We start from the raw sequence: 17449 nt of genomic DNA, 5'->3' as shown, positions 1-17449 counted from the left end.
AGTGTCGTAGTGAGAACCTATTTTTATTATCTCCAGCGTCAGGTTCTGTATAGTGGCGAACTAGGGGATATTGCAATAAAACTTAGCAAATAGACGTAATTCCACGTACTTTTGAGGTCGGTTTTTTAGTACTCTGTACTGAGATTATTTATATACTTTTTTCTTGTTACAACCTTTCTTTCCTTTCTTTTCCTTTAGCTACCGAATACATTTTCGTGATTCTGGTTACAGCACATTAGGGTTTACAACCTTTTCACTGCCTGACGGCGGAAATCGGTAAGGTGACAGTGACAGTACTTCCTTGGAGGAACTCTTTTACAAGGAGCTCCACTGCTATTAGATTGGGGTTCGAAGTCTGGGGTCCATTATTGTTTTCGTGTGCTTTAGTTACTTACACTGGGATCAGAGCAACGTTTGTGTTGTTGTCTAATATTTATTTATTCATTACCAACTTTCTGTCTAAAAGGGAAATGTTATCAGTCTTTCTGCCGGTAAGCAGTAATTTGAGCATTAATGCGTTACGGATTTGAAGAGAATAGTGCTGGTAAATTACAGGCAGACGAGACTTGTTATCTTCTTGGTCTTCAATTCTCAAAATGTGTTTTACCAGTTCATTGTATCTACTTATTGTAACAAACATAGTCAAAGTCAAAATGTCATATTTAAGCTACTACTCGTTCACTGCGCTGACTTCCCTGAGAAGAACGAGCGAGAAACTCTGGATCTAGTTTTTAAACTTAGGAAATGATAATCTTAATATATGTATGCTCCGGAATCTTATTGTAAAAACGTATACAGTTCTCCATAAATATACAGGCCAAATTGTATGAAATAAATGATTATTATTATTATAAAAAATGACAAGTCCATCTTGTTCATCCACTTTCCCTTCTTTATTACAAAATGATTTTATTAAATACTTTTCAATAACAAAAGTAACTGACCATTGAAAATTTAAAAAAATATTCGATGATAAACAAGAAAAATCACCTGACAATTGATATGACGTTAACATCAGAAATTAATTGCACAAATACTCAAGAACTCTGCATAACAGCAGCAATACTTAAGCACCCTTAAAAATGTGGGTGCCTATTGTAAGAGGAAGATTGTTATCTCTGAGGCAAGTGGTAAACTCGCTTTATACGAGAAAATATGCAGGTAAACGGGGTAAGTTAAAACATAAACAGGTTAATTGGCTCACTTATTGTGCGATATTTTTTTAAGCATTTTTTTATTGCTTACCCCATAATTTAGTAACGAACTCCTTACGAAAGAGTTCATCCGGGGAAGTACTGCCGGTTGGACTGCCACTTTATCTATTTCTGCCTCCAAGCCCTAATGTAAACGTTACTGCGTTCCGGTTTTGAAGGGTACGGGTGCTGGTGAAATTACAGGCACATGGGACTTGTCAACTTATGTCACAGGTTGACGGGCGCACTGGCATTGACTTATACGTACTTTTCATACACTTTTTGAATGTGTAAATATGCCTTATTATACCTTATTTTAACCAAATACTTTCTGTGAATATACTCTTAATCTGGTTATTGGATCCCACCACAAGTTAGATATCTCATATTATGAACATTTTTACACACTCTATTGGATTTTAACGAAGATCCTCGATGGACTTTTTACCTTAAAAATAAAGTTTACAGTACTCGACAATGGTCCAAGGTAGCGAGGCATTCTGGATTTTTGTTTTCTATTCCTCAGATCAATGCGATGCCCACATGAACGAGCTGCCAATTCCCTGCGGCCCGTGGGACATTTATTATAAAGATAGACAGGCCTTCTATAATAAAATCCTCGCCGGTGGGGCTATTTGGTAAGTCATCTTATAATCAGTTATACATAAAACTTAAATAAAATAAACCTCCGATACAAAACAGTTTACTCCAAAAAGTGGTAGTTCTAACCGTGTAAGCATAATTATTATATTGAATTATAGGCTTGACGGCACAAACAAAAGTAGTGAGTGACATTTTTGTGTGTAGTACTACTTAAGTAGGTACCTATTGCCTGTATGAACGGGTTAAACATCTAAACAGAGGCTTTAGTGTAAGTTTTTATATATCGACTGTACTGGCAATCGGTACTATCTCAATTTTGACAACGTTACAGGACCAAGAAAAAAATTGTTTGCGTCATTTAAATAGCATCTGGTTTTTTCAATAAAAATACGTAGTTTTTAAATATTTTTATTACACATGTATGTATGTACACACATCAAAAGTGTCTAGGGATCAAGTGAATATTTTTGAAATAAAAATTATTTAAGCAATATTTACCAAATCCAGTCTTCCAGGACGACTTCTTACTTTAATGCTTATGTTTTATTTAACCGTTTACCCCTATATTTAATTAAAATAAACTAAAATTGATGTTTTTGCAAATTGTGGGAAAAAACTCAAATTAACGGCGTCAATGAAATGACAAAAAAATGGCGAAAATCATGATTTTGCTCATTTTTATTGTAAAGATAAGAAAATTAATAATCTGTATTTCCACCATTAACACGAATCACACAACTACAGCGATTTGGCATGCTTAAGATGAGTTCATCAAAATCACTTTGAGGAATGGCCGCCCATGTGTTTTGTAACAAGTCAAAATATTGTTGTAGAGTATGTACGGTATGCATACTCGGCACTGCTCTTTTTTGAATCATATCCCATGCGTGCTCAATTGGATTGAGGTCTGGCGATTGAGCAGGCCACGGCAGAACGTTGATACGAGCTTCGGCAAGAATGCGTGTTACGACTCTAGCCGTGTGTGGACGTGCGTTGTCATGCATTAGTTGAAATGAATCACCCAACTGGCCTCGCAAAGGGATGATAACATCTGAAACAATCCTCTCTGCGTAAACTTGAGCATTGAGGTTACCCTTGATCCAAATGATCCAGATGTTCTCCAAACTCGAGTACGTCTTGTATCCGGTCTCATACCGAAGCGGGATTCATTCGAAAAGCACACATAGCGCCAGTCTTCTTCCTCCCAGTTTCTGTGTTCGCGAGCCCATCGTAAACGGGTCCTGCGATTGCAGGGTGCAATAGGTGGAACTCTGAGCGGTCTTCGGGATCGCAGACCCACTTCACGTAAACGATTTCGGATTGTTTGATCGCTTATTCGCAAGCCTGAGGAGCTGTGGAGCCTCGTAACCAACATCATGGCGGTCATGGTACGATTCCGTCGAGCAGTATTTTGTATATACCGGTCCTGTCTGCGAGTCGTGATGCGAGATCGTCCTCCATGTCGCTCGGCCACGCTGCCCGTCATGCGATAGCGCGTCCAGAGGCGACTTATGACGCTCTGTGTAGTGTTAAGAGTGAAAGCCACAGCACGTTGCCTGGAACCAGCTTCCAACATTCCGACGGCTCGCATCATTACTTCTCGGGTTAAATGATGTCGTCTCTCCATAATAATGTAAATTGTTTCGGTTCCCATGCAGATATTGTAATGATTTTGTCAAAACGCTATAACTCATTTTTATATAAAACCACATTGACAATCGATTTTCTTCTTATTATCGAATTTTAAACAATATTCCTTATTTAAATGTTAAAACTCACTAAAAACTATCAATAGCGATACAAAAAAGTTAATATAATTAACCCTAATTGCAGCAATACTCTTAAACGTACTTGATCCCTAGACACTTTTGATGTGTGTATGTGCACTATGTATTTTTATTTAATAAACCAGACGCTATATAAATGATTTTTTCTTCATCCAGTAAAGTTGTCAAAATTAAGATAGTACCGGTTGCCAGTTCACAGTCGATATGTAAACTTAACTATCGCGTTTCCGTTAAGATTTTAATTTAAACCTTATGAATATACAATTAAGATAAAAATAAAAATCTTAACGCAAACGCAGTAGTTACGTTTGAATGATTACAAATTTAGACTCAGGCCTCAGATATTCACCGAAAACTGTTACAAAGCGCCACGCATGACCAGCATAGTAACTGTTCGGCCACTGAGGCAGTTCTATACTTTTTCAAATAGCTTTGGTTGATTCCGCGTGTGATGATGTAGGTACACTGATTAGTATACACGATTCCTGAAAATTTTCACAATAGAAAAAATACACAAACTTACCTCAAAATTTTACAAGAAAAACGTTGTATTAAATATTGTTCTTTACATATTCTAATACTTTTAATATCAACTGAACTAAATAGAACACGTATGCTATACGACATTTTTCAAATGGCTTTGATATCGTTTATTAAAAGAATAAATTCGGCAATAAAGACAGTGTCTCTGTCTCAAACGTACCAATGAATCGTATTACCACGGGAAAAATTTGAATTAGTTAGTATTGACACTTGGGCTCAACTCACACTGGCGCAGAGCCGAAGCGTCGCGTCGCGGCCTGTTTTTGTTTAATAATGGGAAAATAGATATGAATATGCTACATGCGAAAAACATGACGCGTCTCAACGCTTCGACTCTGCGCCAGTGTGAGTTGAGCCTTAAGAATATTTTTTCGAATTTAAATCGCGTATATTTCTTCGTAAATGTCTTTCAAACGAAATGCTTTCAATATTTTTCAGGTGGACGATATCCTTAATCTTGATGGTGTGGTCTGGCAGTTTTTACCTCAACTGGGCTCCACCATTGAACCCCGGTCCCCCGAGTGACATGGTGGATGAGTGCCAGGACGATTCCGAATCTTAGTAACCTGTTACATATCGCACCCCTCGTTAAATAATGGCATAACTCTATCGACTAATATTGTAGATAGAGTTCCAAGAATTGAAGAGGATTTGGGGTATCTTTTTCTGTATCTAATGGAACAATAAACATTTTTGACGTAATTCCACTTATGCCATTATTCCATGAGGGGTGCGATATGACGTGATATGCCGAAAGTCGTATGAATAAATTATTGTTTCAGTTATTTAATGCTTTATTTATTCCTAAACCTAGACGACATGTAGACTTTTATTTCAACGCAAGACTACATTTTAGGAGGTGAGGTGTGGGGAACCACCCCTCACGTTCCGCAACCCGCAGGTGGAGAAATTTTGATACAGAGCCGACGTCGACCAGCGCCCGATGGCAAGTGACTGTGACAGTGACGCGTCGTTAAACTGCTGGGCAATTTTCAAATTTTGAGATTAACGTGAATTTAATAAGGTTCTCTGCAGTACTTAAAAATAAATATCTCCATATAAAAATTATGTGCAAAGTTAGATATATTAGTCTTTTATAATATCTAGTGACGGGACAAACTGTCGGGCGCCTGATAGTAAACTATAAGCCCGTCCATAACAGTTGCAGTGCCAGTCGGAGATTTAAATCGCATAGATCAGATCTTCACTTCGGGCACTGTCATTACGCCCGTTAACCTGAGACAGAAATTGACAAGTCCCATGTACCTTTTTTTTTTTGACGGGGAGGAAATCTTTATGGATACCCCTGAGCCCAGGGAGACTCAGGGGTTATGTGGGGACTCTCCCTCCAGACTGGAGGGCCTACCCCACTAAAACCCCCCCGGGTTTCCCTCTCGCCGGTTGAGTCGGGGCGCCGTGGGATCAGTGAGCATTCACCACGACGCCGCCCGGCCGCCCTAGCTTACGCCAGGGCTCCCGCGCCAACGGAGGGGCGAGTCGGTTGTCCTCCGACCCGCCCCCCAGACGAGTGAGGCCGTGCAATGCAGGCTCCGGAGTCCCTGTCCAGAGCCCGCTGGTCTCACTAGGGGACCAGGCGAGCAGCGAACTGCCTTCGCCTTCTCCCCGTACGTCTGCGCCGGAGCGGGTGCGCGTCCGCCGCGTCCTCGCGCACCCGCTCCGCGGCCTCCTTTTGCGACATAACCTCTGCGCAAAAGGAGGCCACCGCCTCCCAGGACTCCTCGCTATCGAGCATGGCGGCAACCACGCTCGGCAGCGAGAGGTCCTGCCCTACAGTCCCCGTCAGAGTGCGGCGCTGCTCATCCCACCGGCTACACACCTCTAGGGTGTGCTGCGCGGTGTCATCCGCAGCGCCGCACTCGTGGCACGACGGGGACGGTTCCCTCCTCGCCACCTTGTGCAGGTAGTGACCGAAGCAGCCGTGCCCGGTCAGCACCTGCACAAGGTGGTACGACAGTGGCCCGTGGGACCGGTTTACCCACTCTACGAGGACAGGGCGGATCACCTCTATGGTACGAGCGCCATAGGGGGGATCCGCCAAGCCCTCTTTCCACCGGTCCCGCATGCGCTGCGCCGCGAGGCGGCGCTCCCGCTCCACCTCTTGGAGAGCGGGTCGCTCGCCTCGGTCCCTCATTCCCCGCCGGTAGGTGCGGACCTCCGCCAGGACCTCGGCTTCGAGGTCCCACGGCGGAGTACCGGCGAGGACGCATGCGGCAGCGCAGGCCACCGTCCTGTACGCCCTGCACATTCGCAGGGCGACCACCCTCTGGGGCGAGTCCCATGTACCTGCCACGCAGAGGTCCCAGGTTCGATTCCCGGGTCGGGAAAAATATTTGTATGACCTACATTTATTTCTCTCGTGAGTTTGGGTGTAATTTGTGGTTTTCTATGTGTGTATCCATGGCACCCGCGACACAGGGTTTTCCCTAGTGCGGGGCTATGTTGAGTGTGTGCGTTATTATTATTATTACCTGTAACTTGACCAGCACCATTATACTTCAAAACCGGAACACAGTAATGCTGACATTACTGCTTGGCGCAGAAATAGGTAAGGTGGCAGTACTTCCCTGGACGACCTCTTTCACAAGCTCTACTGGTAATAGGTACCGAAGCAAACAGAATTTTATGTAAATATATATATATATATATATATATATATATATATATTACATATGTATGTTTAAGAGAACCATGTGACCATGGTGCTACAAAACACAGTTGTAATTTGAACCAGTTTTACTCTTCCCAACAATACACAATAGCACACGACTCGTTTCGTTCTCCGCAGAACTCGGAGCTGCCAACTAGACCGAAGCAAATGTCGCTAGAGACTTTAAAAGTCACTAGGTGTCGCTACAACTGTATTTTCGGTCCTTATGAAAAATAAGAAACCTACAATCATTGACTTACAAATAAATGGACGACGGGTCTAATACAAAAACCACGAAAAAAATGTCCCAAGTCAACCTATTCGAAATGTAAATTGTAATGCCATCGCAGTATCGCGCTGTCAGTAGAACAAATGAAGACTAAAGCGGAGTTTGGCGCTCTGTATACGATTTTAGCGCCTTACAAGTTCGGACACTTTTTAGCGCGGACCCGACGTCCATATAATTGTAAGTCAATGCCTACAATCATTGACTTACAAATAAATGGACGACGGGTCTAATACAAAAACCACGAAAAAAATGTCCCAAGTCAACCTATTCGAAATTTAAATTGTAATGTCATCGCAGTATCGCGCTGTCAGTAGAACAAATGAAGACTAAAGCGGAGTTTGGCGCTCTGTATACGATTTTAGCGCCTTACAAGTGCGGACACTTTTTAGCGCGGACCCGACGTCCATATAATTGTAAGTCAATGCCTACAATGGAATATATTATAGTGCATTTACAAAGTCAGGATAATGTCATATTAAATCTTGAAAAGATGAAACCTAATTTAATAAGCGTTAAAAATTGGCTACAATTGTTAAGTCGCCATTTAGAACAGAAGTGCCGTGTACATGTAGTGACAAAGTCGTAAATTTAGCATCTTCACCGGCAGTGGCATCTAGCGGTGAAATTGGTAACCACCAAATTAAAATATCAATGCAAGAAGAGCTTTTATTATGCACACATTGCAACATTACATACCTACGTATTTTCAGTGTTTTATAACTGACAAATTAAATAGGTATATAAATGATTATCACTAATATCAGGTTTTTTACCACGGTATGACTTCTTTTTATTTTCCCGATATTTCGGAACGGTTGCACGCTCCATGGTCACGGGTTGACTGGATGGCGACAGATGACAGCTTTAAGAGCAGACATATCTGTCTACCCTCTTGCGCTGTCGAGGACTACCTTCATCGCGATTTGTTGTGGCGTTACCATTGTCACTCACTTTTTTCACACAAACCTGGAAATCATTTAGTGAATAACCACGAAAGTCTCAAAGACTATATAAATAGATATATGTTAAATAGAATAAATATTGAGGCTTACAATTAAATAGTAGAAGTTCTAGGAAGAATAAATAACTCGCTACCTCTAGCGGCTCATGGGACAAGCACAAAGTAAAGAAAGAATAATTATCTGAAATCTGTGCTCTAAGTCTGAAAATAAGTTACTATACAGTTTCTTACATAAATTGACAGGTATTATTAATTATTAGTGTGTAAATATAATAACATCCTAAGGACTAACATCCTATGGACGTTAAAATGTATGTATAATAATAATATGTAAAGTGTTCAGATGGTTAAGTATAATGAAAATATCGCATTAAAAATATTGGCGCTATATATATATATATGTATTCTTGTCTCTAGAATAAATAATTTGCAAATATTGGTTGCGTTTTTCACACAAAACTGAGTGCATAGGCACTTGCTTGGACTTGTTTAACGCTTTCCCCGTTATAGTTTGCTGGGTTTTAGGAAGTTAAATAGAAAAGTATGATGGTTTTTATTTGGAATGTGGCCAAGCTTTGGGAATTACGTGTAACACATACCCACCCTTATTATATCCACTATGCTTTCCGAAACCATTTCTTATCAAATTTTCATCTTTTCCATTTTCTAAACGAAAGTTTCCTTATTTTGTGTAGCACAAACACTACCCTTGAAATGCCAAACTAAAAAATACAGTGTTACTAGTGGTAGGGAGGCGTGTCTAGACTAGACCCCCGACGTTCTCCGGCCGAAACTCACATTCGCATCATGCGTCCTTTACGTAATTTTTTCTGGTGACTTCTGTGGAATATTTCGTCTTAAATAGCATCACGATAGTGTTTCGCCAACGATGTTGGCAAAATCATGGCGGTTTACGGTCTGAACCGCTGAACCCTCTCTTGGAGACCCGTGATGATGTTAGCTTGACGTCATTGACAGAATGAGACTTAATTGTAAATTATAAAAACAAGATATTTTGCAACGCATACGTTTATTTCCATGGAGAACTTAAAGAATATTGGGTATCCTAACGCAAGGGACTTTGGCTAGTAATTGGGTAAGTTTCTGGTTAGTTTTCTCTGTATTGGTGGCAATTTTTATTTGAATATTCTAGAATATTATCTTGAATGTGATATGTGATGTACGAGTGTAGTAGCCCCGAAATATTATTTACTCAAATACTTAAATAAAAGTGCCACCAAAATTGGGCAAACAAAAGTAACCTGAATATTACCCAAAATTTATTAGCTCGAAAACCTATTATTGTAAAGCCACAACAGAAAGTACAAAATGTAAGAATTGAATTTAGTATAACGTTCGAAGCATTTGCAAGTAATTATTGGAAAAATGTACAACGTTTTTGCCATCATGTGGACTTAATCTACACGTGTAGGTACTCCATCTAGGAGGTACAGAACATCGAAAGTAAATTTCGTACCCCCAATAGTAAAATGACGTAATTTAAAAAATAACATTTCTGGGAAAATGACAATAATTTTTAAAAAATACGTACAAAATAAAAGTAATGTAGCATTTTGAATATTAAATAAAAATTTGTCATATTTGTCAAATGGCATATATGACGTACGGCTGTTGCCACGTACTTTTTTAACTTTTTTGTCACTTTGCCAAAACGGGAATTACGCCACTTCACTTTGTTATTGAGGATGTGGACAAAGAAGCAGATGAGCGTTTCCCTTGCTTTCATGGTGACACTTCACATGACTATGTGTATTTGATATGTTTGGCAAACAATCACCGCGTACATAGTACAGTACAGTAGTAGTGCTCTTGTCGATTTCTCGAAGCACATCAAACGGCACAAATGCGCAATTTCTCAAGAAAGCCGTACACACTAAGATCATATTCATATTTTAACTCCTTATTTGGCTCCATTGTAGATGATATTCATCGTGTGTCAAGTATTTTTCCAAGTACCTCAAACATTAATAAGCGAATATTCAATCATGTGAAGTGTCCCCTTTTTTATATGGTTTTGACAGCGTGTTAACTGTCATTGCCAAATTTGTGTAAGGCATTGCCGTTTTGTATAAAAACTATTATAGATGGTGCACTTGTATTTGTACACACACCAGCACTTAGCGCAACACTAGTAAAAACCTCAAAACAATGCAGTGTTTTTCCAAAAAACTAGTTTGTTATTCTACTTTATTTCTGGTCGAATTTCAAAATATTGTTATTTTTCTTTCATTAGTTTATTTTAATTTACAGGCTTAACGAGTGGTTCGAGGTACTTACGTTGTTGTAAATTTCGTAAACATTACTTAGTTGAAAATTATGTCTAATTCTTAATAATTTAAATACAAACGTTACTTGTTATTATTATTGATCCAAAGATCGAATAAACCTTAAGAAAAATTCCTTCGGTCCGGCTGGACTCGATCTAGCGACGTTTTCGCCAGACCTCCTAAATCCTATCGCTCTCCTAAATGTATCATCAACAACAAGAAACTAATAGAATATTTTCACAAAAAATGTATGTATATCAATGGTAGTAAAAACATCATGATATTAAATATTTTTTTTGTTCTGCTAAATGTGCCGGTGTGTAGATACAATGAAACGAGTATACATAAATGCACTATAATTGTTGCCTTGTTAAATGTTACACGCACGCTATTCTATTCTAATATATATAGCGCAAAATTGCGTGATAGTTAACTCATTTCGGCCCACTGTCTATCAAAGGGGAGCGCAGCGTCCTGATGTTGATTCATGGTAGTCTCGAAATCAGATGGGTTTCCGAGCGAGAAGATGAACCTGGTTCCTACTATGTCTTTCTAATTTGTCAGTTAAATCGATTATTGTTCCGATTAGAAATGTCAAGAGTTTCCGATCGGGAGAGGCAATCAAAATCAAGCTGCAGGTCTTAGTTACAGCTACCAAGACAACAATGTGCTAGACAACCACACCCAAGACATGCAGCTTCATTTTGATTGCCTCTCCCGATCGGAAACTGCGTCTTTTCCGAGCCGATGCGTATAACTCCGATTTGAATTAAAATCAGGGCCCTGGTCTCAAAGTAGGGAATTCCCTGTACTAAGACCATCCAGAACCACCAGTGTAGAAAAGGGCATTTCCCCAAATTGGTCCCGCCGGAAATTGAATCATTCAGCACCTACAGCGCAAACTGTCACCGAGGTCAATAGATTTTGCATTAAATTATATATGAATTATATTGTTGTGATTTTGATTAATCAAGGTGAAGTGGTAGCCATTGATCGTGATGAAACCTCGCCTTAGTGCATAGTTTCCCAAAGTACAGTAGGGGAAGCAATTGGGTGGACGTTGATGCTGTCCAGGGGGTGCTACCGCATTTAAAAAGAAAACCTGAATGAAATTAAACTACATTAGTATAATTTCGTCGTCGTCGTATGTGATTTCTGTCATTTTTCAGGACGAAGATAAGAATGTGGTGTAAAATGTAGTAAACGCAATGTTTGTTGTTAGCATTTTAATTACTTAAATGATACCTCTTTCAGATACTTTCTTCAACAAAATTCAGTAACAACGAACTATGTGAAAACGCGTAATTTTCACTCTAACGCACACGCACACACTCAACATAGCACAGGAGAAACCCCGTGTCGCGGGTGCCATGGACACACACATAGACAACCACAAATTACACCCAAACTCACGAGATAAATAAATATAGGCCATACAAATATTTCTCCCGGCCCGGGAATCAAACCTGGGACCTCTGCGTGGCAGTCCGGCATGGTAACCGTTCGGTCACTCTAAGACGACGATATATAATTATTTTGTCCTTGTGAATTTTTTGTGTTAAGTTAATATAAAAAATACGTGTTTTTCAATTATTTTTTGTGGTAATGGGCGTTGATATTTTTTTATCTTGCCTAAGTGTAAAAGTTTGGAAACCTTTACCTTAGAGGTAGATCTGTTGGACGTGTATTGGCTGACGGTAATCTGCACTAAACTTTGGTAGACAGTGGAACTTATGCTGTCAGCAGACTTCAACTAATGTACTTTAGAATATCGTGCCATTTTGTAGTTTGAATTAAAAAATATATTTGCATAATGAATGTATCAAATTAGTGGGTTGTTGCAGTATATCGTCAATAACATCCCCTTCTATTGCCATACGTTTATGATTTTATATGCAAGGTGTTGCATCTCATCTATTCGAAATCCTGCCTTAAGTATCACAGTAACAAAGATTATAACAGAACATAATGATGTTATACAATACTAAAAATATATATACTATATTGCTAAATTGTATGTCTTAAACAGATGCGTGATTTGAATTTGGTGGATTTTGAGTTAAAAATCAAACTAAAAATTTTAATAAAGGAGGAATCACACTTATCGACATGTCATCGAATGAAGTAGGTCAAAAAAAGCTTTAAGATTACGCAATAAAAGCGAAAAAGGCGTGCGTTTCGCGCCGGCATTCCGAGTTGTAGTTGTCTTTTTCACTCTTATTCCATGGACTGCTTTTTCTAAACGTCTCAAGTTGATTCCGAGTTAAACAAGGGTGGTGCTCCCTTAATAAAATGTGAGAGTTTTTTTTTAAACTGAATTTTAGATATTTTCTTGATGATACCTCCAATGGACACTTACTACGCCAACTTTATATTGTTTTTTTGTTTATTTTTTTTCTTAAAATTCGGGGAGCGTAATATTAGTAAATAAATATGGCTGTTTACAAAAATAACAGAAAATGACCAAAAAATAAACTTGGCGTAGGTGTTCATAGAAGGTATCGTTGTAATGGCAGAATATGGAATTATTTATTATTGTCTTAATAAGACAAGTAGGGTAACTCTGCTTGTGTGCAAGGACGCACACATTCACATAATCTCGCCGTTGCATAGCGCGTAAGTTCGGTATTAAAAACTTGCATCAATGTTTGATGGTTTGAACAAGAGTGACTCGAAATTCAGAATTATTCAGCATTTCAATTTCATTTTCCTACTCCGATAATCGAGATAACAATCCACGATGTTGGTACAAAAAAATCAATACTGCAATTAACAAAGGCTATTTCAATATAGCACGAGAACACTGCGACGAACGCCTTTTTTTTAAATAATTTTTACAACCTGGGTGCAAGTCTAATTGTAAATCATCTCAGTTGTGTGTCAACAGTCTACGTCTGACATTCTGCTACAAGTGCAGTGGCTTGTCAGAGTTTAGCCATCGAATTACGATTAAACGAGATAAAAATTAAGGTAGTATTTCCATGACAGTTTTAGTAAGGCAATATCAGTCGTTTCTGATTTAAAGAATGAATCCAATGAATGTCATCAATGTTATTCCACAGACACTATATTGAGACCATCGAGAATATAACCAGAAATAGAGACTAAATAAGGGCCATCGATCCCTGGCTAATGGGCCTTATATCACGTTTAAATATCAACTCTCGTTTGCACTGAAATCACAAATTAGAAAGCTGAGAGCGCCAACAACTGACCTATGTGTACGTCTCCGAATATATTCCAAAAATATTCTATATTTATTGTAATTAAGATAATATCTCTAACAATGGGAGGCTGTCCTATTCAGTGGTGTGGAAAAAACAGCAAAACATCTAATTTTGTAATTAGATTAGATAAACAAACGGAATCACATTTCATCGGTAATTAACTATCAAATTATGTAATTTTTCAATTTTCGTCCATTATAGCAAAGCTGAAGTTAAACTGGTCTATCTATAATTTACGAAACCCGTCAATTTGTTATAAATGTTTGAACTTTCTAATTACCGTATCCATGGCTAAATATTTGTGTATAATGAATATTAATAACTCGAAAACTACTTTGTCTTTTCCAATGCCATTTAGACATATAGTTATTCATATTTCAATGTTATTGGATATAACAGAAAAAACAGTGGCTACGGTAATCAGGGTAAAAGCACCGACATGGCTACGGTAATTAGGCTGAGAACACTGAATGTGAGAATGGCCGTTATATACTCGATGATTGAGACTCAACTGCCGCTGCAACTAGATTTTAACAGAATAACAAATATTGTCATAATTGCAACTTAATATAAACGAAGTCTCAATGGAATTAGCAGACTTGAGGTAGTATAAAATAATAATTTTGAAAACCCTACTGCTCTGAGATAAGTAGGCATGGACGCGTCTCGGTTGGAGATGCTCTACTGTCGTATTATACTATGCTTTAGCTGTCTACAAACTTCAAAACTTTCTGTGTGTCCTTACAAATACTTTTATTATTTATATTACAGTACCGGCACGCTATGATGACCGTTTTGACAGATTACAATAGTGAGGTCAAATCTCAAACCATTATCGAAAAAAATATAATCAAATGCGAGTCGCATCTAAAAGTTTTTATATTTATAACTAATATTGCAAGGGGTAGCTGATTAAAAAGTTTAAATAAAACGAAAATAAAAATGTTTACTTAACATATCGCACTGCTATTACAATAGTGTTGTAACTCAAAATATGTGAAATTCAATATTATATCATTACTGAACGTAAAATTTCATTCTCTACACGTCAATAAAACCGTCGTTAGAATATTGTAAGAAATAATTTAAAGATATCTACGTGACTCCTAATGAGTCACACTTTATGTAATCTAGTTCAGTCCAAAATAGTCCTTATTCAACCATGTGAAATATTTTTTTTCCATTTAATTTTTAAATATATTTGGCATGTAGAAAATTGTTCAAGTGTCTGTAATAAACTTTAACTCATACATAAATTGTAACGATCTTTCACGGGAAGTGAGTAACTCGTTTTTCATTGTTTCTGAGAAAATACACTTTTTGAATTAATACACTATATTGTATTAACAGCGATATAGTCAATTCGGAACTGCTTTGTTTTGCATTGAGCTTTGACGCGAGTTTGCCGGAGGTAGAAGTTGTGCTGGACAGCGATCCTATAAGTGACGATCGTATTAGATTTCGTTAATAAAAATTTCGAAAAACAAATGCCGAGTTGTGTCGTAAAATTATACATCCATAAGTTGTGCTTCACGTCACTATTGACAACAATGTAAAAGCTCCTTCAACGTAGTTATGAATTAATAAGAAACGCTATACTATAGTCAATTTGGCAAAGTATTTACCGGCTTGAATGAAATAAGGCAAGTTAATGCCTGAAACGCAAACACCTATTTTATTATCACATTACCAATGCAGTATTAGATCTATTGTGGCTAAAGTGTTGCCCTAGTGAATCTTTGAATCTATGTTAACTTTGATTCTGATAACATTATGCTATTTGTTAACAAAAATATGCACAAGAATAGGGTATATCTAGGTCTAGCCTTATTAGCCCTGGACAAGTCGTTCATAAGTGATACCAGCTAAATCAAGCTACACATACTGTCCTCCTCGTCATAAGTAACGCATTTTTGGAGATTGACACGCTTACAGGAAGTTGCAGTTCTCGTTTCACTGATTCAAGATAACGCACTGCTATTACAATAGTGCTGTAACTCAAAATATGTGAAATTGAAGATTATATAGTTTGTTATAATTATTAATACAAAGATCGAACACACAGAAAAAATTCCTTCGATTCCGGCAGGATTCGAACCGACGTCTTCTAGTAAACCGTGTCAGACGCTATGCCAACCAAGCCATGGAACATACCGACCCCTCCGACGTAAAGTATCGTATGTCGAAATTGCCAAGTTTACAGCGAAGCGTTTTTAAGTTCTGAATTCACTGAAACGAACATAACACGTGACTTTAGCATTTCTCAGTTTTATTCGGCAAAGCTCATTACTTACATAGAGTATTATAAAATCCTAGATATCGGTTAGATGATCTATGGTGATCACTCTTTCAGTGAATTCAGAACTTTAAAACACTCCCCTGTAAACTTGGCAATTTCGACATACGATACTTTACGTAGCAGGGGTTGATACCAGCGGACCTCATGAATTGTGAGGACCTTTGTGTTTGGTTTTATTTTTTTGGAGCAATTTCACAAAAAATAATTGAATATCAATTCAATACAAATTTAATTCAAAATTATATTTAACGAGTTGTAATGTTTTCGCGATTGTTACACTGGGAAATGAAATTATTTTTATTTCCTATGTGTAACAATCGCGGAAACATTATTTACCCGACTGCGGGAGGGTTATGTTTTTCAAGCGTTATGTCCATTTCTTTTTCACGCTGTACAGCCTAAACGGCTTGAAGGTTTTGACATATGAGGGTTGTTAGATTCGTCTTGATTGTGGGAGTGTTGTAGGCCATAAAAAATAAAATAAAATAGTGAGGGGGGAACATTTTTTTTATCTTTCCAGCTAAATATACAAAAACAAATATACGCTATTAAGATCCGAAAAAATAGTTTAATTTCAAGATTATACTATTTCTGAATCCGAAATTAGATTTTCTACACGTCAATAAAATCGTCGTTAGAATATTGTAATATACGATTTAAAGATGGCGCCGTGAGTCATTATTGATGGTTTATTAACGTTTGTACACACCCTCTCCAACATTACGTCACTTTTAATTATGATAGGAATTCGACCAGTGAGGATGTGCCATGCTTTTGACAAATTTTAACTTATCTGTTTTTCATCGATTCTGAAAAAATATACTTTTTGAGTTTACACTATTGTAACAAACAGTAACTCAATTTCGGTAAAAATGTGGTTTACGTTAGTTATAATAGGAGCATAGAAAAGCAACGACTGTACCGCGTATTCCGTAGAATAAAAGTCAAATGTTACGTAATACTTATACGTATTCATTATTACTTTCGTCTCTAATACAAAGATCATTAGGTCGCATTCCATTAGGTTGCATAAAACGATCAAATCCAGTTAACACAGATCCAGGAATTATATCTAAACTATATTAACACTACGCAGTAAGTTATCTGCTCTCTGGTTTAGGCTTTGGTGGTTTGAAGCCCATAATCTTCTTCTTTTTCTTCTCCTTGCCGCCGCCCGATTGGAACGTCTTCCAGCTGTCGACGCGGTTTTGCCGAGATTCCTGGAAATACGAATATAAGAGTTTAAATACTATAATGCTTGCCATCGCGGATGAAGGATTTGCCAACCTGCACAAGGTACTCGCCGATCCGAAAGGAAGGAAGAAGGAAAGGGTCCTTCACGCCACGTGTATTGTGAATGATAAACTTTAAACATTTGTATGTCTGATGAGAAATGGTCGGAAAAAGGTCTTCCAAATTTACAGATACATGTAATGATATAGCTACATAGAGTGACATAGGGTGGTGAAAACCACCAAATACTGATTAACTACTTTTTTCGAATTCCGGATTTCCGGAAATAGTTTTAATGCATCTTAATACAAAACTACTGACCTAAGAAGTCGAAGTTAGATTTTAAAGTAATTCCAAT

The 17449-nt window shown here is 38.0% G+C and overlaps 2 protein-coding genes across 3 annotated transcripts in view; one reads left to right on the top strand and one right to left on the bottom strand.

Moving 5' to 3' along the window:
• Positions 1 to 1075: 1075 nt before the first annotated feature.
• Positions 1076 to 4855, top strand: LOC113232010. 2 transcript variants are annotated; one of them, XM_026466630.1, is made up of 3 exons: positions 1076 to 1170; positions 1720 to 1831; positions 4565 to 4855. In XM_026466630.1, exons 1-3 carry the CDS (start codon positions 1083 to 1085, stop codon positions 4686 to 4688), a joined length of 324 nt encoding a protein of 107 aa, XP_026322415.1. In that variant the 5' UTR covers positions 1076 to 1082; the 3' UTR covers positions 4689 to 4855. The 2 variants fall into 2 exon arrangements, with proteins under 2 accessions (XP_026322415.1, XP_026322417.1); XM_026466632.1 differs by having other exon boundaries at positions 1077 to 1161.
• An 11470-nt stretch (positions 4856 to 16325) lies between these two features.
• LOC113231845 (dnaJ homolog subfamily C member 8) overlaps positions 16326 to 17449 on the bottom strand; it is an 8364-nt gene continuing 7240 nt past the window's right edge. The window contains exon 4 of the mRNA XM_026466380.1: positions 16326 to 17078. Within this exon, the coding sequence (XP_026322165.1) occupies positions 16959 to 17078 (120 nt within the window). The 3' untranslated portion in view covers positions 16326 to 16958. The remainder of the gene's footprint in view (positions 17079 to 17449) is intronic.

The sequence above is a fragment of the Hyposmocoma kahamanoa genome, unplaced genomic scaffold, assembly GCF_003589595.1.
Source record: "Hyposmocoma kahamanoa isolate Upper Pololo Valley unplaced genomic scaffold, ASM358959v1 66, whole genome shotgun sequence".
In the NCBI taxonomy this organism is placed as follows: Eukaryota; Metazoa; Arthropoda; class Insecta; order Lepidoptera; family Cosmopterigidae; genus Hyposmocoma; species Hyposmocoma kahamanoa.
This window is presented reverse-complemented; position numbering and strand designations above follow the sequence as displayed.